This window comes from Salvia miltiorrhiza, chromosome 2, assembly GCF_028751815.1.
Source record: "Salvia miltiorrhiza cultivar Shanhuang (shh) chromosome 2, IMPLAD_Smil_shh, whole genome shotgun sequence".
NCBI lineage: Eukaryota > Viridiplantae > Streptophyta > Magnoliopsida > Lamiales > Lamiaceae > Salvia > Salvia miltiorrhiza.
In genome coordinates this window covers 31,978,764-32,005,411 of record NC_080388.1, presented here as the reverse complement: position 1 = coordinate 32,005,411, position 26,648 = coordinate 31,978,764, and the positions used below count along the sequence as shown (strand labels likewise).

General features: G+C 35.8%; 2 protein-coding genes across 2 annotated transcripts; both read left to right on the top strand.

The window, feature by feature from the left end:
• The first annotated feature begins 9,019 nt into the window (after positions 1-9,019).
• Positions 9,020-15,395, top strand: LOC131008309 (uncharacterized). Its single transcript, XM_057935196.1, has 2 exons — positions 9,020-9,146; positions 14,956-15,395. The coding sequence occupies exons 1-2, from the start codon at positions 9,020-9,022 to the stop codon at positions 15,393-15,395; spliced, it is 567 nt and encodes a 188-aa protein (XP_057791179.1).
• Positions 15,396-23,644: 8,249 nt separating this feature from the next.
• Positions 23,645-26,292, top strand: LOC131013363 (protein RICE SALT SENSITIVE 3-like). The gene is made up of 7 exons (XM_057941428.1): positions 23,645-24,184; positions 24,280-24,330; positions 24,569-24,697; positions 24,913-25,018; positions 25,189-25,230; positions 25,345-25,401; positions 25,520-26,292. The coding sequence occupies exons 1-7, from the start codon at positions 24,054-24,056 to the stop codon at positions 26,144-26,146; spliced, it is 1,143 nt and encodes a 380-aa protein (XP_057797411.1). The 5' UTR covers positions 23,645-24,053; the 3' UTR covers positions 26,147-26,292.
• The last annotated feature ends 356 nt before the right edge of the window (positions 26,293-26,648 follow it).

Below are 26,648 nucleotides of genomic sequence, written 5' to 3'. Positions count from 1 at the left end.
CTTGCAACTCTCCATTCCAAACTTCTTCAACAAGTCAGAAACATATTTTGCTTGAGAGATAAAAATCTCTCCCTTATTTTGCCTTACTTGAATTCCGAGAAAGTACTTCATCAAACCAAGGTCAGTCATCTCGTATTCTTTCATCATTGTCTCCTTGAACAATCTCACCATAGCGCCGTTTGTTCCTGCATAAATCAAATCATCAACGTAAAGACAAACCATTAAAAAATCAGTTTCGGTTTTCTTCACATAGAGAGATGATTCTGATGGACTTTTCACAAATCCATTGCTTAAAAAATAGGCATCGATGTTACTGTTCCAAGCTCGTGGGGCTTGCTTTAAGCCGTATAAAGCTTTCTTCAATTTGTAAACCTTTTCTTCTTTCCCTGCTACTTCGTATCCTTGAGGTTGTTTGACATACACCTCATCTTCCAGCTCGCCATTTAGGAATGCAGATTTAAAATCAAGTTGAAACACTTGTAGCTCCATTTGAGCTGCAATAGCAAGAAAAGTTCGGATTGTTTCCATCCGCGCGACTGGTGCAAAAGTTTCAGTAAAATCGACCCCGGGCTGCTGTGAATAGCCCTTAGCGACCAGCCATGCCTTATGTTTTTGCACACTTCCATCTTCGTTATACTTGATCTTATAGATCCACTTCAATCCGATGGCTTATTTTCCTTCTTGAAGATCCATTAATTTTGTCCAAGTTGCATTTTTGACGATGCATCTCATTTCATCATCCATTACTTCTCTCCATGCGTGTTCTTTTACAGCTTCTTCATATCCTCCTGCAAAGAATGAGACATTACACGAGGCATAAATCTCTTGCAGTGAGCGTTCTTTTCTTGGACGACCATCCTCCGAGTCCGACTCTGAATCATTCTCCGGTGGATCAGAATTTTGCTGCAATGGAACACGTTCTGGATCAAGAATTTGCTGCAAGGGTACAAGATCCATAGAATCGTGCTGGGATGCTTCATTTTCCCATTTCCATGCTGCACTTTCATCAAAAATTACATCTCTTGAAATCACCAACTTGTTAGTTATTGGATTAAAGAGACGATAGTCTTTCGATTCATCACTATAGCCAATGAAAATGAGTTTTTCACCTTTTTTATCATACTTCTCCCTATTTTGTGATGGAATGAGAGCATATGCAAGACAACCAAATATTTTAAGTTGACTTACAACAGGTTTTCTTCCATGCCATGCTTCAAAAGGTGTTTTATTTCGGACCGCCTTTGTTCGAGAAAGATTAAGAATATGAACAGCAGTACTTACAGCTTCCGCCCAGAACTTGTTTGGAAGTCCTTTGCCATTCAACATGCTTCTGGTCATTTCCTCGATAGTTCGATTCTTTCTCTCGGCAACACCGTTTTGTTGTGGTGTATGATGAACTGTAAGCTGCCTCTTAATTCCTTCATCCTTGCAATACTCCACAAATGGTTTGTAGATGTATTCTCCACCTCGATCGGTTCTGAGGCACTTAAGTGCATAGCCACTTTGTTTTTCCACAAGAGCTTTGAAGTGCAGAAATTTCATGAAAGCTTCTGATTTCTGCTCAATAATGTAAACCCAAGTCATCCTCGTATAATCATCAACAAAAAGTAGAAAGTACCTCTTATTGCCCAACGAAGGTGTTTTTGTAGGACCACAAATGTCTGAATGCACTAACTCGAGTGGTGCATTGGCCCTCCAGGATGTCTTTGGAAAAGGAAGACGATGAATCTTTCCATATACACATCCTTCACATACCTCTTCTTTAAGTTTGATTTCTGGCAGCCCAACAACCATGTCTTTTTGCCTCAAAAGTTGCAGACCTTTGAGGTGTAGATGGCCAAACCTCAAATGCCAAAGACGAGTATCGTCCGGAGTAGCACTCTTCCAAGCAACATTGGTGGATGTCAAGTTGAGTGGAAACAGGTTGTTTGAGGTCATCTTGACAGTAGAGATATCTCCAGTCTTTTTATCAAGAATCTCACATTGTCCCTCATCAAAGACCAACTTATATCCATTTTTCATCATTTGTCCAACACTAAAAAGATTTTGAGAGATATCAGGAGAGTAATGGACATCATGGATGAATTTGTTACCTTTGTTGGTGTGCACAGTTACAGTTCATTTTTCTTCAATTTTGACATGTTTCCCGTCACCGAGTTCGACGTGAGACGTGAAGGCCTCGAGTTGATGAAACTCTTTCTGATTTCCTGTCAAATGATTGCTACAACCGCTATCCAAAAACCAAGTGTGGTTAGTTTTTCCAGCATCCATGAAAGAAGAAAACAATTTATTTTCTTCTTCCTCCGCCGTAAAATTTACTCCTTTCTTTTTGTCACCATGTTCTTCCTTTTTCTTAAACCAGCAATCATCATTAGAATGATTAGGAATTTTACATCTAGTGCATTTCCACCAACAATCTTTAGACTCGTGATTATTTTTACCACAAACAAGACATTCGAGATCAGCGTTACCAGATTTTTGTTGTGAGGAAGAATCTGTCCTCCCTCTTCCTCTGCCTCCTCGTGGAGAATTTCTTCCGCGCCCTCGGTCCGAGAAGTTTCCGCGAGATGAATTTCCTCGCCCTTGTTGAGGGGACTTTTTTGAAGTATTTCCTTTGGCTTGAAATGCTTGCTCCAAAGGTTGATTGTTGTATTTGCTTACTCTCCGCTCGTGAGCTTCTAAAGATCCCATAAGTTCGTATTGAGTGAGCTTATTGAGATCTTTAGTCTCAATGATGACAACGACAATATGCTCGAATTTTGGGGGAAGACTCCCCAAAATCTTCTCAACGACTTTCTTTTCAGGTACGTCATCTCCACAACTCTTAATTTGATTGACGATTTCAGCAACGTTGGAGAAGAAATCCTTTATGGGCTCGCTTTCTTTCATTGACAGACTGTCAAATCGACTCCATAAGGAATGTAGCCGAACAGAGATTGCTTTATCCGATCCTTGAAACTCAATTTTTAGAGTTTCCCATGCTTCTTTCGCCCTTTTTTGCCGAAAATTCGAGGGTAGATGGCTTTGCTGAGACCTTGTTGAATAATCCTTAACACTGTTGCGTTCTTCTTCATGTTGTCTCTGTTCGCTTTATCTCCTGCTTGATTTGGAGAAACCTCGTAGCCGACTTCGACTACTTCCCAGAGATCTTGTGAGAGGAAGATAGTTTCCATTTGAGCACTCCAGTAATCGTAGTGCTCACCATCGAAAATTGGAACTTGGCTAGCTGTATATGAGAAAATGGAATTTGGAGGGGTTGTCATAATGACGACGAGCCTGCGCTCTGGATACCAAATTTGTTGGAGAATATTCTACGAAATAGATTTATATGAGAGAATGCAAAGCTACAGCTCTTGCTTTATGGTTTTATTGATAGAAGTAGATAATGATCCAAACTACATAGAGGATACTTATAGTAGATGGATACATACGAAAAGGCATAAATACTTAAGAGCCTTATTAATGCAAATAAAGACTTGACTCTTGAAGAACTCTAACAGACTTAGAGAAAAGACTTTACAAATTACTCTTTAACAATTTGATGAACTCCATCTTCATGTAGGACACGTCCATCTCATGCTTATCTCTTGTGAAGAAAACATATCCATAAGGAACTGAGAGATAACATATAAACCTTGAAGTATATCCGTAAGAGAGGTATGCTTTGATGTGGAGTGTTCTGTGTTAATCCATTCGCCCAAGAAATGTAACACCGTATGTATCAGAGGCGGCTGTTACATGTTAAATGACAAAATAAATAATTAGAGTACACTTACTCTAACAATTATTATTATTATTATTATTATTATTATTATTATTATTATTATTATTATTATTATTATTATATAGTAATTTGTTGCATACTTATGTAATTATGTACTCTACGTTAAAAAGGAAAGATGCAAGGAATGGTGTAGATAATTAGATATTACTCATTATATGCTACTAATTATTGTCATCTTTAATTTCATACAATATTCAGGCTTGATTGTTGGTTCTATCACAAAAGCTGAAGATGTGAAGTTTATAGAACCTCTTAATTTTTTGCAAATGGTGTTATTTTATTCTTAAAAAGACACATGGAGTCATTTCATTTATGTTTTAAAATAGTTCTTAGTGTGTTTCGACTTTATTATTATTATTATTATTATTATTATTATTATTATTATTATTATTATTATTATTATTATTATTATTATTATTATTATTATTATTATTATTATTATTATTATCATTATTATTATTATTATTATTATTATTATTATTATTATTATTATTATTATTATTTTCAATGATATTTTATTTTTATTACTCCTTCCGTCTCACAAAAACAAGAATATTTCTATTTTTGTACATTACCCCACCATAATCCCTTTACTTTTTATCTCAATTTTTCATAAAGTGAGACTTATTTTCCACTCACAATACACTTTTATCATATATTTCTTAAAACTTATGTCACTCACAAATGTTCATGTTTTTGTGAGACGGATGAAGTATTTTTTAAGACATTAGTGTTCTTGATCTTTTTACCACTCTGAAACATGAAAAAAGAAAATATAAATAAACCGCAAACCAAATCGCACCAAATCGTATTAAAACAGTTTGGTTTGGTGTCAAACTGCACCAAACCAAACTGCAAACACCCCTAACTCATCCACATCAGCTTACTCATCCAAGGGGACTCGATTCATTTATCAGATGAGTAAGCCGATGTAGGAGGCTGCTTACTCTAGCTGAAATGTAAGGCGAGTGCATTGCACGCGCGATATTTTTCCTTTTTTTATTTTCCTTTTATTAAACGGCTATTTGACCGTTTCAATTTTTTTTTTGATTTCCAACGATTATCCTCTTTTTTTATTTTTTTATTTAATTTTCATCTATATAATCCCCCTAATCCTCTTCCAAAATCATTCCCCCACAATTGCAATTTTTTTTATCCTTCATCTTTTTGAGCTCTCAAACTCTTTCAATTTCAATTACCAAAATGGATCCCAATGACCCAAATCATCCCAACTACTTCTCGCCAAATTGGACCGGTAATCTTTCTGGCAACTACCATCCCGACTTATCGACGTTCAACTTAGGGGACGAGCCTCTAACGGCCGAGGAGGCGGCAGCTGAGGGCGCGGCACAGGCGGCGGCGGGGAAGAGTGAGTGGTGGGAAGGTGATGGCTCACAAGGGAAAGGCGCTGGCGTCGACGGAAGGTGGCCAAAAGAGTCGTCATTCTTACACCCTTGAGGAGACGAACCTCATCGCTTGGATTTGGGTGGAGGAGACGAATGACGTCATCCGTGGTACTGATTATTGGCAACGCGTTATTGACCGAATGAATGCCATCTTGGGTACCAACCTCAACCACCACCAAATCAAATCTCACTATGCCCGTGTGAGTTCGGAGGTCAAGCTTTGGGAGGCGATTTGGGTCGAGACCAACGCAAAGTGGTCATCCGGGCACTTCGACGACATGATTGGGGAGAAGGACCGAACGATCTACGCCTTGCGTAGCAAAGACGTTGCATTCAAATGGTGGAATGCGCGGAGGATTCTCCAGACGAACTGAAAGTTCAAGAGCTTGTACCTCGAGGGAGACGTGCATTCCTCCAAGAGGACAAAGACGAGTGAGAGGTCGACTGCACCACCTCGGCATCGGGGCGAGGAAACCTCGTCTTCCCGGCCAACGGGAAATAAAGCGGCGAAGGATTTTTAATTATGTCTTTAATTTAATTTAATTTAATTTAATTATGTAATTTTTAGGAATTTTAAATTAATGCAATTTTAATTTCAAGTAATTGTGTTATTTAAGTTGGTGCAATTTAAATTAAATAAAAAATAAAAAAAATCAAAACTAATTAATATGAGTCAGTTGGATGAGTCTCCTCAATGCAGGTTACTGACTCATAAGTGGTCCCTCCTTGGATGAGTAACTAACTTACTCAACGGATGTAGATGCTCTTATTAATTTAATTATGTTTTTTATTAGGATTAAAACACACACACACACACACACACACATATATATATATATATATGTATGTATGTATGTATGTATATGGTAGGGCTAAAATAAAAACACTTCTTAAAATATACAATATGAACAATTTTCAGCCCTTAGATCATCAAGATCTACAGTTGATTCGTAATCCTGATGGATGAATTCGTGGTCCTGAGTTCGAATCCCAAATGTAGCAAAATTTTATTTTTCACAATTCGTAACCCCATTGGATGAATTCATACGTGTTCTACATAAAATTCGTACATTGAAAAATGTTTTTATTTGTATTTTAAGAACTGTTTTCACATATATATATATATATATATATATATATATATATATAGATAGAGAGAGAGAGAGAGAGAGAGAGAGAAAGGTTAAACAGAGAATGCTAAATATTTAGAGAATAGAGAATTCGTGAAACAAAAACGAACAGATCTACAATTTTTACGAACAAATCAATGTATCGCATGAACAGCAATTTGCCCCGGGTTCGAATCCTGTTGGTGGCGAGTTTTTCTATTTTTTTACTAAATACGTCTGTTCGTTTGTTATGTTGATCTGTTCGTAACATGTATAGACTTGTTTAAAGTGAAATATATAATAATTCTCTGTTTAACTTGACCCTATATATGGCATATTAATGATCTGATCTTTACAATTTCACATATATCACAAGATATAACCAATATATGGCATAATGATGTAATTAACTTTTGAGTTATAACTGATTAATTGTTTCTTTAAATTGAGAGATTCAAGTATTTTAATGAAGAGTAAAATTTTGAAGTAGCCAAAATGAAGCATAAAACACAATTTATGGCCACACATTGAAAAAACACAAATTTTGGCCATTTTTATAGCTTTGGGACGTTTTTGCCCTTAATTGGGCGGACTGGGTAGGGTCAGGAGCGCGGGTCGCGTGCCGGGTAGGATCAGGCACGCGGGTCGGGTTAGGCACTTATGGCACTATTAGTGCCATAAGTGCCAAGCTTGGCACTTATGGCACTATAAGTGCCATAAGTCCCAACGAAATTTTTTTTTTACTCCCCCTGCCCTGTCTACCCCCCAGATCCCCGACCCCACCCACCCCACCCACCCCCAAGCCAAAAACTTTTACTTTATTATTTTATTTTATGGCACTTATGGCACTAATAGTACCATAAGTGCCAACGAAATTTTTTTTACTCCCCCTGCCCTGTCTACCCCCCAGACCCCCGACCCCACCCACCCCCAAGCCAAAAAATTTTACTTTATTATTTTATTTTATGGCACTTATGGCACTAATAGTGCCATAAGTGCCAACGAAAATCCAAAATAAAATAAAGTAAAATGGTCTTTTTAGCACTTATGGCACTAATAGTGCCATAAGTGCCAAACATGCAGAACAAATATAGAAACAACAACATCATCTAAACCCTAAATGGAACATTTAAACACTAAATGGATAATCTAAACCCTAAATGGAACATCTAAACCCTAAATGGAATATCTAAACCCTAGGGGAAGTGTTTAAAAAGTTCCTTTTGGCTTGGGGGTGGGTCGGGGGGTAGGGTCGGGGGTAGGCAGGGCAGTGGGAGTAAAAAAAAAATTATTGGCATGGGGTGGGTGGTGGGGGATGGGTGGGTGGGGTTGGGGGTCTGGGGGGTAGACAAGGCAGGGGAAGTAAAAAAAAAAATTTTGGCTTGGGGGTGGGTGGTGGGTGGGGTCGGGGGTCTGGGGGTAGACAAGGCAGGGGAAGTAAAAAAAAAAAAAATGGCTTGGTGGTGGGTGGTGGGGGGGTGGATTGGTGGGTGGGGGGTGGGTGGGAGTGGGTGGGGTCCGGGGTCTGGGGGGTAGACAAGGCAGGGGAAGTAAAAAAAAAAAAAATTGGCTTGGGGGTGGGTGGTGGGGGGGGGTGGTGGGGTGGGGTCGGGGGTCTGGGGGGTAGACAAGGCAGGGGAAGTAAAAAAAAAAAAAAAAAAAATTTGGCTTGGGGGTGGGTGGGTGGGTGGGGTCGGGGTCTGGGGGGTAGACAAGGCAGGGGAAGTAAAAAAAAAAATTTTTTTTTTGGCTTGGGGGTTGGTGGGGGGTGGGGGTGGGTGGGTCGGGGGTCTGGGGTAGACAAGGCAGGGGAAGTAAAAAAATTTTTTTTTTTTTTGGGTGGTGGGGGGTTGGGTGGGGTGCGGGGGAACAAGGGTTTTTTTTTTTTTTTGTGGTGGGGGTGGTGGGTGGGTGGGTGGGTGGGGGGGGTCTGGGGTAGACAAGCAGGGAAGTAAAAAATTTTTTTTTTTTTTGGCTTGGGGTGGTGTGGTAGGGGTGGGTGGGTGGGGGGTGGGTGGGGCGGGTGTAGACAAGGCATGTGTTAATCCCTAAATCTGGATCCGGTGTCAAAGAAAGTTGTTGGATCTATTGGTTAAAGGGTAAATAGGTAGAGCCCATAAAGATGGCCAAATATTGATGTTTTAAATTTTATGGACAAAATTTAAGTTTCAATCACCAATAGGGCCGCCATCCGGCCCTATTGTTTCTTTTAATGAATGTTAATTAATTTAGCCATTTTTTGCAATATTTTCATATTTTGAATCTTTATCGTCGTTTGCTTTCCTTAATCATTGCGTTCATATTTATATCCCATTTGAACCATAATTCATTTTTCAAACTCAACGTGCATACTCAAACACATTCGAAATACATGGTCATAGTCAAGATAAAGCATTATAACATGATGAATTTTCAAGGTCTTATACGTGATAAAGTTTTATAGGTGTTAGAAGTCTTGAATTTGATTTGTGCAGATCATATTTTTGGAGGGTTTGCAATTCCAAATTCACGCTATGTTAGTTGGGTTAGGGAATAGGGATTGTGCATCACTACAAAAAAACCGGCATTACCGGCGGGGTTTTGCCGTCGGTAAATATAGGGCGGCCACCGGTATTGTAATCACCGGCGGAAATACTAGCAGTGAACGGCCGCCGGTAACATCCTCATCGGTGATGGCAATACCAACGGCAAATGACCGCCGTTAATAAATAACATCGGCAATGCCGCCGGTAAACGTTGCCATTGATTGGCAGACCTTTGCCGGACGTTACCGGCGGCAATTGTCGTCGGTGATTAGCGCCACCGGTAATGTTCACCGGACGGCGGTGGCGACCCTCGCCGCCGCCGGTGATTAGCGGCGGCACGTTGCCGCCGGTAATTTTTTTTTAATTTATTTTTTTTATATTATTATTTATTTTATTTATTCCACACAAGTATTTTCATATTTATACAGTATTGCATACGTTAGACGAACTTCCCAGTCGGTCACCCATCTTAGTTGTGCTCTAAGTCAAGCACGCTTAACCTTGAAGTTCCTTTCAAGTGTTTGCCAGTATAGAACACTCGTATTATTAATATATCTAATACCTATTAATTCATTTAAACTCTATTTCAATATACAATATACAATAAGCATTCATAACCTTAGAATATGTCTAGATGATGTCCAAGAGATGTCGTTAATTATTGATCGGTCTCGTTTCGTCCTTATTTTTATGTCGAAAAAATATTTATTAATTAATTTATTATTATTATTTTTTATCAATCTAGTTTATACACAATAAGTATTTTAATTTGGTATTTGTAATGTATTTTGAATTAAATTGCATACGTTGAATTCAATCTAGGTTACCTTTTTTTTTAAGTATATATATCTTTCGACTTAATTATACAATGACAATAAATAGGGGATGAAGAATGAGGTAAAGACAATGTTGTTTGAAAACATGAAATAAATAGTTCAATGAAACATAAATGTAAAAACAAAGTTATAATTATAAGATTCTTACTAAGAATCATGAATTAACATTCTTAAGTTATAATTATAAGATTCTAACTAAGAATCTTATATTAGTGATGAGTGATGAGTGAATCACTAATCAAACTAACATTCTTAAGCTCTAATTATAAGATTCTTACTAAGAATCGTGAATTAACATTCTTAAGTTATAATTATAAGATTCTTACTAAGAATCTTGAATTCTTAGTAAAAATCTTAGATTAGTGATGAGTGATGAGTGAATCACTAATCAAACTAACATTCTTAAGTTATAATTATAAGATTCTTACTAAAAATTTTGAATTCTTACTAGGAATCTTAGATTAGTGACGAGTGATGAGTGAATCACTAATCAAATTAACATTCTTAAGTTATAATTATAAGATTCTTAATCTTATAAGAATCATGAATTAAAATTCTTACTAAGAATCTTGAATTATTAGTAAGAATCTTAGATTAGTGATGAGTGAATCACTAATCAAACTAACATTCTTAAGTTATAATTATAAGATTTTTACTAAGAATCTTGAATTCTTACTAGGAATCTTAGATTAGTTGGAATTCTACTTAAGATTCTTGATTCCAAACTAGATTAGTGAAGAGTCTTGTTAATTATTTTAAATTGATGAGTGATTAGTTGGGATTACACTTAAGATTCTTAATTCAAAACTAGATCAGTGAATAGTCTTGTTAAGATTCTTCAATTGATTAGTGAAAAAAATCCAAGGAAAACGAAAAAAATAACAAAAATAAAATGAACAAAAAAAAACAAAAAAAAACATATAAATTAGCGACGGCACCTCGCTGCCGCCAGCAAATAGCGGCAGAAAGGCCGTGGGTAAATCTTTTAAATATATAAATTAATTGATTTTAAGTATATCGGCGATAGTCGCCGCCGGTGATTAGCGGCGGCAAGGCCGCCGGTAATTGATTTAAGTATATAAATTAAATAATATTAGGTATACCGGCGGAACCGCTGCCGGTGATCACCGGCGGCTATGTTGTCGCCGGTATTCCGCCGCTATTTTGAAAAACACGGGTCGTCCCATTCGCTGTCGATGGGCCGCCGGTAATTACCGACGGGGTCACCGCCACGGGTAATTCCTGCCGGTATTTCGGCGTTTTTTTGTAGTGCATGAAGCCTTTTTTTTACTTACATCTACAATTACAAATTCTATATATTTTTGGTCCGACAATCTGAATCTAATCTCTTTATATCAATCTTGTAGTTTTCTACAATATATACTAGGATTGTTTCCACATGAACCTACCCTATTAACATATATAAACATCTTTTAAGTACATGCTAATCGAAAGATGATATATTCATGCGGTGGAAACTATCCATAAAATTGCATTATTGATCAAAGTGTTAGCTTTCCATGAATGTTGTCTCATCATTATATAAAAAAGTTGTACACATTATTAATTAAGTAGTAGCCCCCTTCTCATGCATATAGATTCCTCATCGAAGAATAATAAGCAATTCAGCGTTATTGTTAGAGTATTAGACTGTGTTTGGAGGCATTCGTGCATGTAATGTGGATTTTCTAATGCAAAGTTTAGTATATATCTACATGTGTGTGTAAGTATTTTTAAACTGAGTTACATGCAATGATCCTTGGCATTGCTTTCTGCTTACAAAATGACCTTGGCCCGATCGTGGTGTATTTCGGACTCTCTCTTAGCGGTTCATGTGGCAAATTAATGATGACAAAGTCAGTCAAGAGGCATTATGCGACGAGCTTCATGAGACTTTCTCCCATGTTCGAGAAACGTGTGTTCTTGAGTTTCTGCATGTCCGTAATGAAGCAAACTTTGTTGCCCATTCTTTAGCGAAGTTCGCTTCTCTTTGTAATGATGTAAAGATTTGGAAGTCGGGCTTCCCTAGCTGGCTTCTGGAATTGATTCATTGTGATTTAATATAAGTTTCTTTGTTTCTTCAAAAAAAAATTGATGGATGTTGAAAGCTATCACTAGCATCTGCAAAATCTTATATATATTGCACTACTAATTACGAGCGAAAAACATAATTTCTTACTCTATGCTTCGATACCCATGCATTATTTAAGCCTTTAAGACATTTACTTTGCAAGATTAATAAATACATAATTAAATATTTTTTATTATTAAAAATAGAATTTCTCCAATCTCATCCTTTCAATAAAATAAACACCAAACAAAACTAGCTTAAATGATATAAATAATCAAAGGACTTGATATATTCCAAAGTTGTAATTCATACGAGTAAATAATGAATTAACCTAACTATTTTTATCTATCAATACTAATCTTTCAAATTAAATGCCCCTACATATACTAATTGAATTGCAGTAATATCATAATTATGAATTAGATCACATTATAGTTAAACACATTACCCGTTTGATTTTCAGTATTGGATTAATCAGGATATAAATTATCCTGATAATTTAGTGTGGATTAGTCATGATTTCTAATCTCAGATGGGTGTTTGATATCATTGGTAATTAATCCCAAAAAGTGTTTGGTATCCATTGAAATAAGTTGGATTAACATATCAAATACCTAAATTAGTAGCCTATGGAGGGGGTGGAATAATTAGTGTGGGTTAATCCCATGGGGGAGGTGAGATAATTAGTGTGGGTTAATCCCACAAAATAAGCTAGGGTCTTGGGATAAACCTGGAGTTGACCATATTAGTAACACATAATATCAAACACTACATAAATCCATATTAATTTAACTTATCCTGCTTTTAAACCCATATCAAACAGGCCCTAAGTATACATAGATTAAGCATAATATGACATAAACCAACAAATAAAATAAAGAAAATGAAGTATTATTATAATATGAGATAAACCAATAATTAAGACGCAATCATATTGAACGATCGTTGATCTTATCGTCAATAGCACTACAAGATTATCAACTACTTCGAATTTCTTAACTAAATTCTAATATGTTCAATTATTTTGTGAGTCCATCATCATTGAATATTATTAATCTGTGTAGATGGATGACATGGTAACACCTTTAAAAAAAATCCCACATATATGTGTCGTGTGTGTGTGTTGTGATTGTCAGGAATAAAGCTAATTAGTGAATAATTAAATTAATTTCTCTTGTTTGCCATAATAATATTATTCCCTTTTCATTTTAGTTTGATATATATAGGTGTTATAAAAATCTTGTTAATTTGATTTGGGTGCTAATCTACAATGGTAAATGATGAAGAATCTCAAAAGCAGTGCAACCTAACCCATCCATCTCCGCAATGCACGCAGTAATCATCAACAACATTCAACTATGTGAATCATGCGCAATAAAACACTGCCCTATTCTACTCTCCCTTAGAATTTATATTAGTATGTTACAAAATTGGTAATTATCAATCCCACGCCACTTTAATACAATAATATCATCCTAATTATTGTTGCACGAGGTATTTTTGCGACAATTATACTATTTGAACAAAATATATTTAGATAAAATATAATTAAATATTTATTGTGCCCAAAAATATCACCTTGTAACAGAAAATAACAAGAACATGAAAAAAGGCATCGAAATGTTGGATTTTTGTATTGATTTCAGCTTAAGGAGTAGACAATGATAGTAGATGATTTTACCTACTAAGGACTATGATTCTTCATATATTTATCCATATCTTCGTGGTAATCTTCTTCTTTATCGGATATTTGATAGTCTTTGAGATAGCTCCAAATCCCAGAGAATCAGGGCTGCTAGGCCATGAACATCGTTGTTATCGTTGAATTGGCTTTAATCTCCCGGTCTTCAAAGGATGCATATTTTTGTCCTCATCAATATTTAAAAAAATAAATTGATTTAAAATTATTGGTTTCCAATAAAAAGAATTTAGTTAGTTTTATTATTTTCTCCACATTGTAGTTTTTTTTGTAATTTTTTAATAACCTATTTTGAACAAAATATATTTAGATAAAATATAATTAAATATTTAATAAAATAAATTTATTTAAATTTTTTGGTTTCCAACAAAAAGAATTTAGATAGTTTTATTATTTTCTTCACATTGTAGTGTTTTTTGGACTTTTTTAATAACCTATTTTGAACAAAATATATTTAGATAAAATATAATTAAATATTTTAAAAATAAATTTATTTAAATTTTTTGGTTTCCAATAAAAAGAATTTAGTTAGTTTTATTATTTTCTTCACATTCTAGTTTTTTTTTGTAATTTTTAATAACCTTTTTAATTTTTATTATTTTTAAAGTACAAAAACTACAAAAAAAAGGTAATAGAAATTTAAAAAATTGTTAAAAAATTATATAAAAAAAACTACAATATGGAGAAAAGAATAAAAATAATTAAATTCTTTTTAAATTTGAACCAATTTTTTTTATATATAATAGATTTTTTAACGTATTTAACCTTTTTTTTTTGTCTGGACAAATTTTGTCCAAATAACACGACTCTTTTTGCTAAGGGGTCAATCAAATTTTTTGTCTCTAACTTTCAACGATTTTTAGAAAATATCTCAACTCGAACTTTCATTTTTTATTTTAAAAAATCCTAACTATTAACGTTTTTCAGAACATATATTTCCCGCTATACAACAGAATAACGAGTCACTTCATCAGTCCTTAAGATTGTTAGGTGATTTTTTTTCTTCAACCTTATTCAATAAAATAATATGTTTCCACCAAAGAATTTGATGAGCTGACTCATCATTCGTCACTAGGTTATTTATAATACAATATTTTTTATAAGCATTAAATGTTATTTTTTTAAGTAAAATAAAAATTAAAGATATTTTTTGAATAATATTAAAAATTGGCAATACAAAATATGATTAACCCTTTTGCTAGGGTAATCGGCGGTGATTGCCCCATGGCAATTTCGCCGGGCACAATGAATACCTTACCTTGGAATTATCGGGGGCTTGAGAATCCCTCGATAATTCGTCAACTTGTTTGACTTGCCAAACATAAGCGACCCGATTTGGTGTTCTTGATGGAGACAATATTGCAATCTGCTGAATGGATGCCTATTCTTCCTCAAATCGGTTACACTAATTTTTTTGCCATGGACTGTTTTTGCTTCGCGGGAAGGCGCAGAGGTGGTCTCTGTCTTCTGTAGGCAGACAACTTAGCTATACTGTTGAAGTCGCATTCTCCAAATCATATTTTAGTTTCTGTGGATGATGGAGAACATGAACCTTGGGACTTTTGTGGGGTTTATGGCTGGAGCAATACAGAAGATCACTACTTGACTTGGGACCTTATGATTTCTCTTCTGCCATCAGTCTCTAATAAATGGATTTGTGGTGGCGACTTCAACCAGACCATGTATCATTTTGAGAAGCGAGACGGCAACATGAAATCAGATTATAAACTTGTGAAGTTTCGTGAAACAATTGAGACTTGTGGGCTGTTAGATTTAGGTTTTGTTGGTGAACCTTTTACCTGGACGAACAATCAGAGGGGAGAAGATAACATAATGGAGAGACTTGATCGTATTTTTGGAAGTGAAGGATGGATAGCCGCTTTCCCGGGGTTCGAGGTTTCTCATCTGCTCAGGAAATCTAGTGACCATTGCCCTATTCTTCTTGCTAGATGGTGGTTCGATTGATTCTCAAAATCGCCCCAAACCCTTTCGGTTTGAGGCAATGTGGATGCGTGATAGCAGTTGTAAACCGACGTGTGAGTCTTTGTGGGAAGCTGGCCTCGGTGTGGAGACGATGGATGGTTTGAGAGTCAAGCTGGAAAGTATGGGGAGAGAATTGAAAATGTGGGAGCGGAATGTTTTCGGGCATGTAAGGAAAAAATGCGCTGATATTAGGAAGAAGCCGACTGAGCTTCAAAAGGCAAATTGTGAGGCCAATACAAAAGACGCTCAACGCCAACTTGAGGATAAGTTAGATGAGATCTCAAAACATGAGGAAATTATGTGGAAACAACGATCCAGAGCCGACTGGATGGCTGAAGGAGACAGGAACACCGGGTTTTTTCACAGAGTGGCTGAGGGTAGAAAGAAAAGAAATTTCATTCGCGAAATCTAGCGTGGTGATGGCACAAAAACTCGAAAACTTGAAGAAATGGATGAGGTGTTTCAGGCTCATTTTCAGAATCTTTTCTCAGTGGATCATATCTATAACCCTACGGAAGTTCTCCGATCCATCGATCCTGTGGTCACAGAAGAAATGAATAGAAGTCTCATGCTTCCTTACACCCATGTGGAAATTGTCCAAGCCCTCAAACAGATGCACCCCCTTAAGGCTCCCGGGCCCGATGGTATACTTGTTATCTTCTATACTTCTATTTGGTCGTCTGTTAGTCGTGATATTGTTCCTCTTGTCCTTGATGTCCTTAATAATGGTGTGTTCCCGGGCCCCATTAATTCTACTTTTCTCTGTCTTATTCCGAAAAAGAAAATATGTGTCCTTCCTTCTGATTTCAGACCTATTAGTCTTTGCAATGTAGTTTATAAAGTGATCTCTAGAGCAATTACTAATCGTCTAAAAGTGTGTCTTCCTTCTATTGTGCATGAGAGTCAATCTGTGTTTGTGCCGGGGCGTCATATCACTGATAATGCTTTGCTTGCTTTTGAGAATTTTCACATGATGAAATTAAACAAGGCAAAAGCTCATGGTGTTTTCGCATTTAGATTGGATATGGCTAAAGCTTATGATCGTGTTGAGTGGCTTTTCTTGGATTCTATTATGCGCCATTTGGGTTTCAATAATTCTTTTGTGGATTTGATCTTGTGCTGTATCGTCGGTTTCTTTTCGTGTTTTGGTGAATGGTTTTCCAGGAAATCAGTTTGAACTGAGCCGTGGTTTACATTAAGGAGACCCCCTTTCTCTCTTCCTCTTTCTCTTCTGTGCTAAGGCTCTCTCGGGCTTACTTAGACAGGCCGAGACTAGACGCTTAGTCCATGGAGCACGGATTTGTAGAACGGCCCCGAGAGTGAGTCATCTTTTGTTTGCGGATAATTATATTATTTTCGGGAGGAGTAATGCAAGGGAAGTAATGGCTGTTTGGGATATTATCCGTGCTTATAAGGGGGTTTCAGGTCAGTTGGTGAACTTTGAGAAATCCACGATGGCTTTTAGTGGTGGTGTTGATGAGATGTTGCAGGTTGAGCTCGCCGATCTGTTGGGGGTCACTCGTGCGGGACATAGAACTACTTACTTGGGGATTCCTAACACTTTGGAGAGATTCAAGATGGAAAATTTTCAAACATTGGTGGACAGAACACGGAAGAAATCGAAAGATTGGAAACGTCGCTTTCTTTCGGGAGCTGGGAAGATGATCCTTATTAAAGTTGTTCTCCAATCCATTCCCTCATATATCATGAGTTGTTTTGCCCTTCCGAAACAAATCTGCCAGCACCTTAACAGTGTGGCGGCGAGTTTTTTTTTGGGACAGAAAGGAGATGAGCGGCGTATTCATTGAAAGAGCTGGAAAAAGTTATGTGTGGAAAAGAGTGATGGCAGGCTGGGATTAAGAGACATTTCGCTTTTTAACTAGGCCATGCTCGCTAAACAAGCGTGGCGCCTTCTTTTTCATGACAGCTCCCTCCTCTCCCGATCTCTAAAAGCAAGATATTTCCCGAGAACGAATTTGCTCTTAGCTAGTAATGCTCATAACCCTTCATACGCAGGGAAAAGCATACTAGTGGGCAGAGACTTACTTGTGAAAGGCATTGCGTGGAGGTTAGGCGAGAATTAGAATTGGCATTGATCCTTGGCTACCTGATGGCAAGGGCAGGTATCTTCCGGCGAGAGTGGAGGCTGATAAGGTGGAGATGAAAGCTAAGGAGCTCCAGGATGCGGAAGGGCTCAACTGGAACTCTGACATTTTAGAAGGAGTCATTCAACCAGATGAGAGGTGGAAGTTTTTGTCCTAAATGAAAAGTAACCCAATGAGAGCGACAAACATTTTTGGCCGTGGGGTAAGTGTAATATGTACTCTGTTAAATCTGGTTATAAGCTCGCTGTGGATATCAAGATGAGGGAAGAGGCTTCGTCATCCTCATCTCATGGGGCGCTGTGGAATTGGATTTGGGGGCTTGATGTTTTACCAAAAGTCAGGATGTTTATGTGCAGATGCTTAGCAAACGCCATCCCGACAGCGCAGGCACTTTGGCGAAGGGATATTGATGTTGATATTAGATGTAGTCGCTGCGGTGAACATGATGAAATAATTGAGCATGCGATTAGAGATTGAAAATGGGTGGAAGTTCTTTGGGCTGTTTTCCCTCTTAGACTCCGTGCAACTGAGACTGATGAATACTGTTCAATTACGGGTTGGTTTGAGAAGATTAGGGGAAGTCCACATAGGGAGGTTCATGCTCAATTTGCTAACCTTGCTTGGGCGACTTGGTTTTCTCGAAACATGCTTATCTTCCAACATAAGGAGTTTTCACATTTGGAGTGTCTCAACATTGCGAATAGGGCTCGATGGTTTCCTCTCACGACTGAAGCCCCGCAGAGATGTTCAGCGTCCCATGTGGAATGCACATGAGAAAGGCAAGTCAAAATCTCTTCTGATGCAGCGGTGAAAATAGGGATGGGCATTGGAATGAGAGCGGTTCTTTCTGACAAGGACTGGTTCGTGCTGGGGTGCAGATATGGTAGCTAGCTCGGTGCTTTTACGGTTGTTGAAAGTGAAGCACTTGCTATGGTCGAGGGGCTTAGACTATGCAAGGAGCGTGGGGTTTTGGATGTCATAGCCGAGACGGACTGCCAACTTTTGTATTGGATGATTGTTTGCCAAGAGGAGGATCTATCGTATCTGGGGGATACTTTGAGGGAGATTCATGCTTTGAAGAGTTGTTTTCGACACATTTCTTTCAGCTGGACGCCATGGGAAGGAAATTCTATAGCTGATAGACTGGCTTCTTTTGCTCTTGCTGCTTCTTTACCTTTATCGTCTTTTGGGGTTTTACCTTTTGTTGTAAACTCTTTTCCGAAAGTTTATTGATATCTGGTTTCGTTTGATTCTCAAAAAAAAAAAAACTCTCTTGCTAGGGCTCTCATGGATGTTATTTTTATGAAATAACAACCTCAACATTCCTCAAGTGTTTCAAATTGCGACTTTGCATACTTATGAATATACTATTTAAAAATGCAATACCAATGATTATTGATAAAAAAGAAAAATATATATTATTATATATACTTGTGTTACTTTAAGACCAATTTATTATAGTAAAATTAAAATTTATCCACATATATAAAAAATTTAAAATTTGACCAATTTTTGTGTAAAAAATACAAATTTATTCCTAACATAATAAATTATAAAATATCCACTTTTCTAATCTCTCTCTCTCTCTCTCTCTCCGCGGACTCAAATATGTGCACCACCGCGTGCTGCAGCAGCTCCGCCCGTTTCTCCACGCAACGACAGAGCTGGTCCAACGTCGTCGGCCTGAAGTTGGATGCGAGTGCTGTTGTCGATGGATCGGAGGCAGTGGAGGCAATTTAGTTTGGTTCAGAGGCCGGGGAGAAGAAATATGTGATTGATGAATAAGACATGGTGAAGATTCCATATTTGAGGGCAGTCGTCAAAGAAACTCTAATTTTTTTTTTGATAAATTAACAATATTAAATAGAGAAATTAAAAAGTCGCGCCATATGAGACTTGAACCCAAGACCTTTGACCTTAGGCATTAACCCCTTACCGTTTGGTCAACACACGCACATAAGAGACTCTAATATTGAACGTGGAAGTATGGTGTATATCAACGCATGGCTATTGAAAATAGGGCTATGAACTCCATGTGGTGGTTCCATTTGGGGAGGTGTCTGCTTTGCGCGAGAAGTTTCTAATTCAATGGACTGTGGGTGGGAAAAAAGTCAAATAATCGTGATAAGAAAATTGCGTTTAGGTCACTTCTGTAAATTAGTGAAGATACGTGTTTTCTTATATGATTTTTTCGTTTCTGTAAATTTGTAGATTTTTGTGTACTTTTAATGATTTTGTAAGTTTGTGTATTTTTATTTTTCTCTTTTGTAAATTTTTGACATGTAGATTTCAAATTCTGAAGTTACGAATATGGAGGTAAGTTTGAATTGTTAACGTTCTTCAATTCACTGCTAATTTGATTAATTCACAACAAAATCGCTAGTGTTGGTTGTGAATTTGAGTTTTAAAGCTCGAATTCACAAGCACTATTTCTAGTTATGAATTCAAGCTTTAAAACTAGAATTCACAACTAACAACTAACACTATTTATAGTTGTGAATTCAAGTTTTAAAATTCGAATTCATTATCGAATAGCTAGTGCTAATTGTGAATTCGAGTTTCAAAGCTTGAATTTACAATTAAAATTAGTGCTAATTGTAAATACAAGTTTTAAGGTTAGAATTCACAACTAAGAATAACTTTGGTTTTGAATTCGAGTTCAGTGAATAATTTTTACGCTTTTTTATGTGAAAGGTAAAATGATAAATTTGACTAATTTTTAAGTTTTTTATTTTAATAAATAGTTATTTTTATTATTTCAAAGTGGCCATTTTTAAAGTTCACTCATATATTAATACGTAAATATAAAGTCAATAAAACGTATATATATATATATATATATATATATATATATATATATATAGGGCCAGGCATAATACCATATATGTGTATATACTAAACTAGTGTATCTCCCGCGCTATGCGCGGTGATTATCATTTTAGACTCGTATAAATTATGTATATACTTTATATCTTCTTTGTCCGTATAACGCATGATTAATCAGTTAAAAAATGTAACGCATAATTTCGTGATCTTTCATTCTGAATATATATTGCATATTTTTATCTAGAACATAATTGCATGATAATGTGTTCATATATATAATTAAATATTTAATATTCAATTCATTCGGTAAAAAAATTATTCAATATTGAATTAATTAGTTCAATTTGTTTAGAGAGATTACAATTGGATTGGGGCGTAATAAAAATATTTAGTTATGTGTGTGTCGTTTTGAATAAGTAATCATTTAATATTGCATAATGAATTAATTTTGTATTGTCAAATAGTATTGAATTAGTTTATATTGTTTAGAGGGAGTAAAGTGCCGGCGGTTTTCAAGGCAAACAATGTAGTGATTAATTATTTACTCTAATTCCAATTATATCATTGCAATTGAATTAAATTACATTTACTTTGCTTTTTATATATATAAAGATTATATGATCTTTAAAATATATATATATATATATAATTATCAGTAGTTATAGCATGATCTCCCTCATTGTATCGTGATGAAGATTTTAGACCTTTTACCATTTTCATAGTATATACTTTGTGAACTACAAATATGTCCCAAATAAATTTTTTTATTAACCTAACTAATTCACACTTAATTATTACTCCCTCCGTCCCTGAAATGGCTTCCTCTTTGGGGACGGCACGTGTTTTAATAAAAAGTTGTAAAGTGTATTGATAGTGGAGAAAAAGTGATATAATTATTATTGGAAGTTGCGAAAAGTGTTATAATTAGTATTGAGAGTGGTGAAAAGTGAAAAGTAAGAATAAATAAAGTATTATTAGTGGTGGGGTAGGATTCCAAAAATGGAAAGAAAGTAAGAGGAAGTTATTTGGGGGACGTCCCAAAATGAAAAAAGATGAAGTTATTTTAGGGACGGATGGAGTATATTTTTATGATTATAACATTTCATAAATTTTTATTTATTGATCTATAGTCTATACAGACTTAAACATGCTTAACAAGGGATTACTACACCAAATTATCAAATAGTGACACAAATTTTCACAAAATTTTATTACATCTTTTGCGTAACAAAATTTAGTGATATTCATGCATGTATCTATGTACTTTTGTTATATATAAAAATATAAGTAAAATTTTTTACTTAAAAAAATTGATATACCCTCAAATGTAACTATATTTTGTGATATACTCCCTTTGTCATGTGAAACATAAGTAGCTTCTTTTGGGCACGAAATTTAAAAAAATATTAAGTGTGATAACTGAAAAAGTGAATAAGTGAATAATAAAAAAAAATCATATGAAGAAACAAAGAAACATATCAAGTTTTGTAGGATAGTTTTAAAAACATACGACTCATGTTCATGGAACGAAAAATTACTTTTAATTTTTGTAATACTCATAATAAATATCCATCATCAGATGTCATAATTTTATGTGGTGACACTTTTTATAATAGCAATTTAAAAAAAATTATGTTACTATTGAAACATTTTATTGTAGTGGATACGATTTTTTCCTCCGGGAATTAGAGTTGATTTTTGATCAATACACGAGTATTGCTTTTCTACATTTTAAGAGTGATCTTATTATTTCAAGTAAAAAAAAAAAGATTGATCTTATTCCGCCATTAATGCTTTATATTAAGAATCAGTCTTTAATTTATTTATTATATGCATCATTTATTGGAAAACACATATAATGTGTTTTTGATCCGTAAAATTCACCGCAAACAAATTTTGACTCTATTTCTCGACATATTCAGAAGAAAACGAAAAACATGAGAAACTATATGATACCATGTGCTAAAAAAACAATAAATCTATGCAGCCACATTGTGGCCACCCACACACTAATATAATAAGGATAATTTTGATTTATTTAATTTATTTTTTTAAATAAAAATAGGATTTAGTTATTTTATTATATTCTTTATATTGTACTTATTTTTTTAATTTTTTTTTGCATTTTTTATTTTTAATTTATTTTTTAATAAAAATAAAAAGTTACCAAAAAATTGCAAAAAAATTACTATAATGTAGAGAATATGATAAAATGACTAAATCTTATTTTTATTTTAAAAAATAAGTTAAATCAATTAAATTATTTTCTACTTAAGTAAATTGTGGGCAGCCAGAATGTGGCCGTTTAGCATTACTCTAAAAAAAACTAGCCATTCCTCTCAAAGGGTATAATCGTAATTGCAGAGGCGCCCTCTTCTTTTTACTTTTTGGGTTCCTAACCTTTCTCCCGCTGTCTGTTGGTGCTTTGCTAAGGAGGATTGAAAAAGGGTAATTTTTTAAAAATAGTCCGAAATTTTATCTTACGGTGAATTTTTAGTTTAAATTTATAATTATCATAAAAATAGTTTGTATTAATATTTATTGTTTAATTCATAATTCGATTCAAAATTTTCTATCAAATTAAATTGATCATCCGACTGAATTATATACATCTAGACATTTGGCCAGCTTAGCTTTAATCATTCGACTTAATTTTAATTATTTGAGTTTAGTATATTTTTAGTCCTAATTTAAAGAGTCGTTGAAATTTTTAATTTGAGCTATAAATTGAATAATAGAGATAAATAAATACTTATTTTTAAAATAATACTATTTCGGTTGCAACTAATTTGATTCATATTCCTTTTCGAGTCGTCCCAATTAACTTCATACATTTCTTTATATGTCATTTTTTTTTTCACTTTAGTCACATTTTTAATTTTTTATATGCCACATTTAAACCACTAAATATTACTCATTCTTCTTATAAAATGTATCTAATTTATCATTTTCGTTCGTCCTTATAAAAATGTATCCATTTTATTTTTGGTATATTTTCTACTCATAGTATAATGAGACCCTTACTCCACTCACAACACATTCAATCATTTTACTAAAATCAATATTATTTAAAAGTGAATATATTGTATCATTGTATGGGACGGAGAGAATAATCTTTTAAATTTAGCGTTCAAATTTTTTATCTCAAGTTCATCGGGAGAGAGAGTAATTAATTTAGGTTAAAAAATTACCATGGTATCAATTTTTTGACTATTTTATAAAGATACAACTAAAAAAATGGTGTCCCCCCCACTCGGTTAAAAATCTTGACACAAACAAAAACCTCAAATTCCTTGAATTCAATTGACACGGACAGAGTCATTTTGCACGCACTTTCACTCCCCCACTGCGCGTCTGATTCCCCTTTTCCTCCCCCCAAGTAACCGGCTTTGTCTGGTAATTAAATTCACACGTAGTTTCACCCACACTGCGTGTGTGTGTGGTAAGTAAAGTTGAGAAAAAAGATTGGAAAAACAAAAGAAAAGAAAAGGGATGAAGCAAGAAGCAGTCACACCTCACTCCCTCTCTCTCTCTCCTCTCTCTGTCTCTCTCTGTGGTTGATATTTGACAAGCATTCTGCAGCTGTGGGCGAGAGAGCTTAGATAGTAGATAAATAAAGGAAAGGGGGCGTTTTTATCCATCTTACTATATAGCTTAACACTAAAGGGTGGGAAATTTTAGAAAAGTTAGAGAGAGAAAGAAGGGGGAGATGGTGGGCTCAGGCGCAGCAGACAGGAGCAAAGAAGCAGTTGGGATGATGGCCCTTCATGAGGCCCTTAGAAGCGTCTGTCTCAACTCAGACTGGACTTACTCTGTCTTCTGGACCATTCGTCCTCGCCCGTATGTTTCTCTCTCCTCCATTTTCTTGATTTTAGGTGTCAACTCTGACTTGTTTAATTTTTTCGGTGCTGAATCCAAATGTCATTTTCTTGCAGGAGAGTTAGAGGCGGCAATGGTTGCAAAGTTGGAGACGACAATGGTAGCTTGTGAGTGTTGAGATTCACTGCTTTAATGGGCTCCATTTACTTGTAAAAATTTGAGCTTTAAAAGATTAAAGATTTGATTTTTATTCACTTGTTGTGATATTCATTGGGAGTGTGTGTAATTGAGGATAGCGAGTGACAGGTGGTGCCGATTTGAGGTTTTGTAGGAGATGATTATCTCTTGTCATTTTCTAAATCTTTGTTTTACTATCATTTACTATTTTTTTGTAATTTTGTGCAGAATGTTGATGTGGGAAGATGGGTTCTGCAGAGGCAGAGTCGCAGAGTGTTTGGATGAAATGGATGGAGAGGATCCTGTCAGGAAAGCCTTCAGCAAAATGTCGATTCAATTGTATAATTATGGAGAAGGGTGGGTACTGGGTAGGTGCATGCTATATGGATATTGGATTTTGTATCTCCCTCTCTCTCCTCCTATCCTAACCAGTGGAGTTCTGATAAGGATCAAGAGAGAGAAGACTCATTTGTAACTTTGTGTGTGTTTTTATTTCTTTCTTTTTTGTTTTTTGTTTTTTTTGGAACTTATCTTTTGACCTGTTTGAATGGGGTGAAAAAAACTGGTTGTAGGTTGATGGGAAAAGTTGCTTCTGATAAATGCCACAAATGGGTATTCAAGGAGCCTACAGAATGTGAACCAAACATCTCCAACTACTGGCAGAGTTCATTTGATGCTGTATGTAATCACCTTATAACTTAATTGACATTGATTAAGCATCAAAGTAATTGATTTGGTACCTTAATCATAGTTATGGTTGTGCTAATTTTCTTGATGATGTGGAAGAAAGTGGACTTTCATTGTCCCAATTATTGCTTTGATGATCCTTCTTGTTTTATTAATTACAGCTACCTCCGGAGTGGACCGAACAGTTTGAGTCAGGCATTCAGGTCAGATATCAACAATCTTAGTAGTTGGAAAAAATCAAGACAAAAAAAAAACAAAAAAAATTGTACCTTTATTTTGTAATTAATGCTAAAACTGTGTGATTTTTCATTTACCAGACTATTGCTGTTATTCAAGCTGGACATGGCCTACTCCAGCTTGGTTCTTGCAAGATTGTGAGTTTTCGATTGACCCTTTTTAGTATTTTTGCTTGTTTGTTTGAACAAAAATGATGTTTGGAACTGTTTTTTTTTATTTGATTGAGGTTTGTGTGATTAATGTGATGATGTTCAGATACCAGAAGACCTTCATTTTGTGCTGAGAATGAGGCACACTTTTGAATCCTTGGGCTATCAATCCGGATTCTACCTATCCCAGCTGTTTTCGTCGACTCGGAATGGTTCGTCGTCATCCCCGGCTCCTCTAAAGCAGCCGGCAATGGCGACACGGCCACCTCCTCCCCTGTTCAATTGGGGGTCCAGGCCCCTCCCTTCGATGCCGAATTTCCCGAACTCGGGTGCTCGAATGGGGATGCCGCCATCCAAGGATGAGCCTCACATGTTCTTGCACCCTCACTCTAACGGGGAGATGATCGGGGAGCACGAGAACGACATCAAATGGCCGAACGGGCTGTCCTTCTTCAGCGCCCTCACGGGGAGGACCGATGAGGCGAAGCTGCTGTTCAATCCGGACTCGAAGCCCGATAATCATCCGAACTGCGGGGCGAACCCTAACGACTTCTTGAGCTTGGACAGCCATTCTAAGATGGATGCCAAGTTCAAGAGGAGCTTCACGTTGCCCGCCAGGATGGCGACGTCGTCGTCCTCGTCGTCGCTCAACCATCTCTCCCACAATCCCGGGGAGTATAGGAATGAAGGTGGGGGGATGTATGGCGATGTTATGGAGACTTTCTTGGACTAGTGTTTTTTTATATGTTGAGTTTGTACCTAGGGCTAGGAGGAACATGTTGTATTTGGATGTCTCATGTCTCACCTTTATTTGTATGTTCTAGAACTTTGTGTAATTTCTTCTTCTTTCATATGCAATATTAGTAGTTATAGACTTCATCCGATTACCAAACAATTAGTATAATCTCGTTTAAAAAGAAGAAAACAAAAGCCTAGCATTTTGCCTTAGGAGTTTGATATTTGTGATGATGTTAGAATCATTTATTGCCAACAACATGCAAAACAAAGGGCCCAATTGATTATGAGATTTCTTATCTCATTTTATTTGGTTGGAAGCATCAGCATATACATATGATGTACGATACGAAACATGTGATCATGATGAGATGACCCAACAAAATTCACAAATACAAATGTAGCTTTCCTATAAAGTTGAAACAAAGAGATGTATAGCTGGCCAGTCGTCTTGCAGCCCAAATGGTCAAGTTTTTGCTATCTTGTTGGGTTTAAAGTAG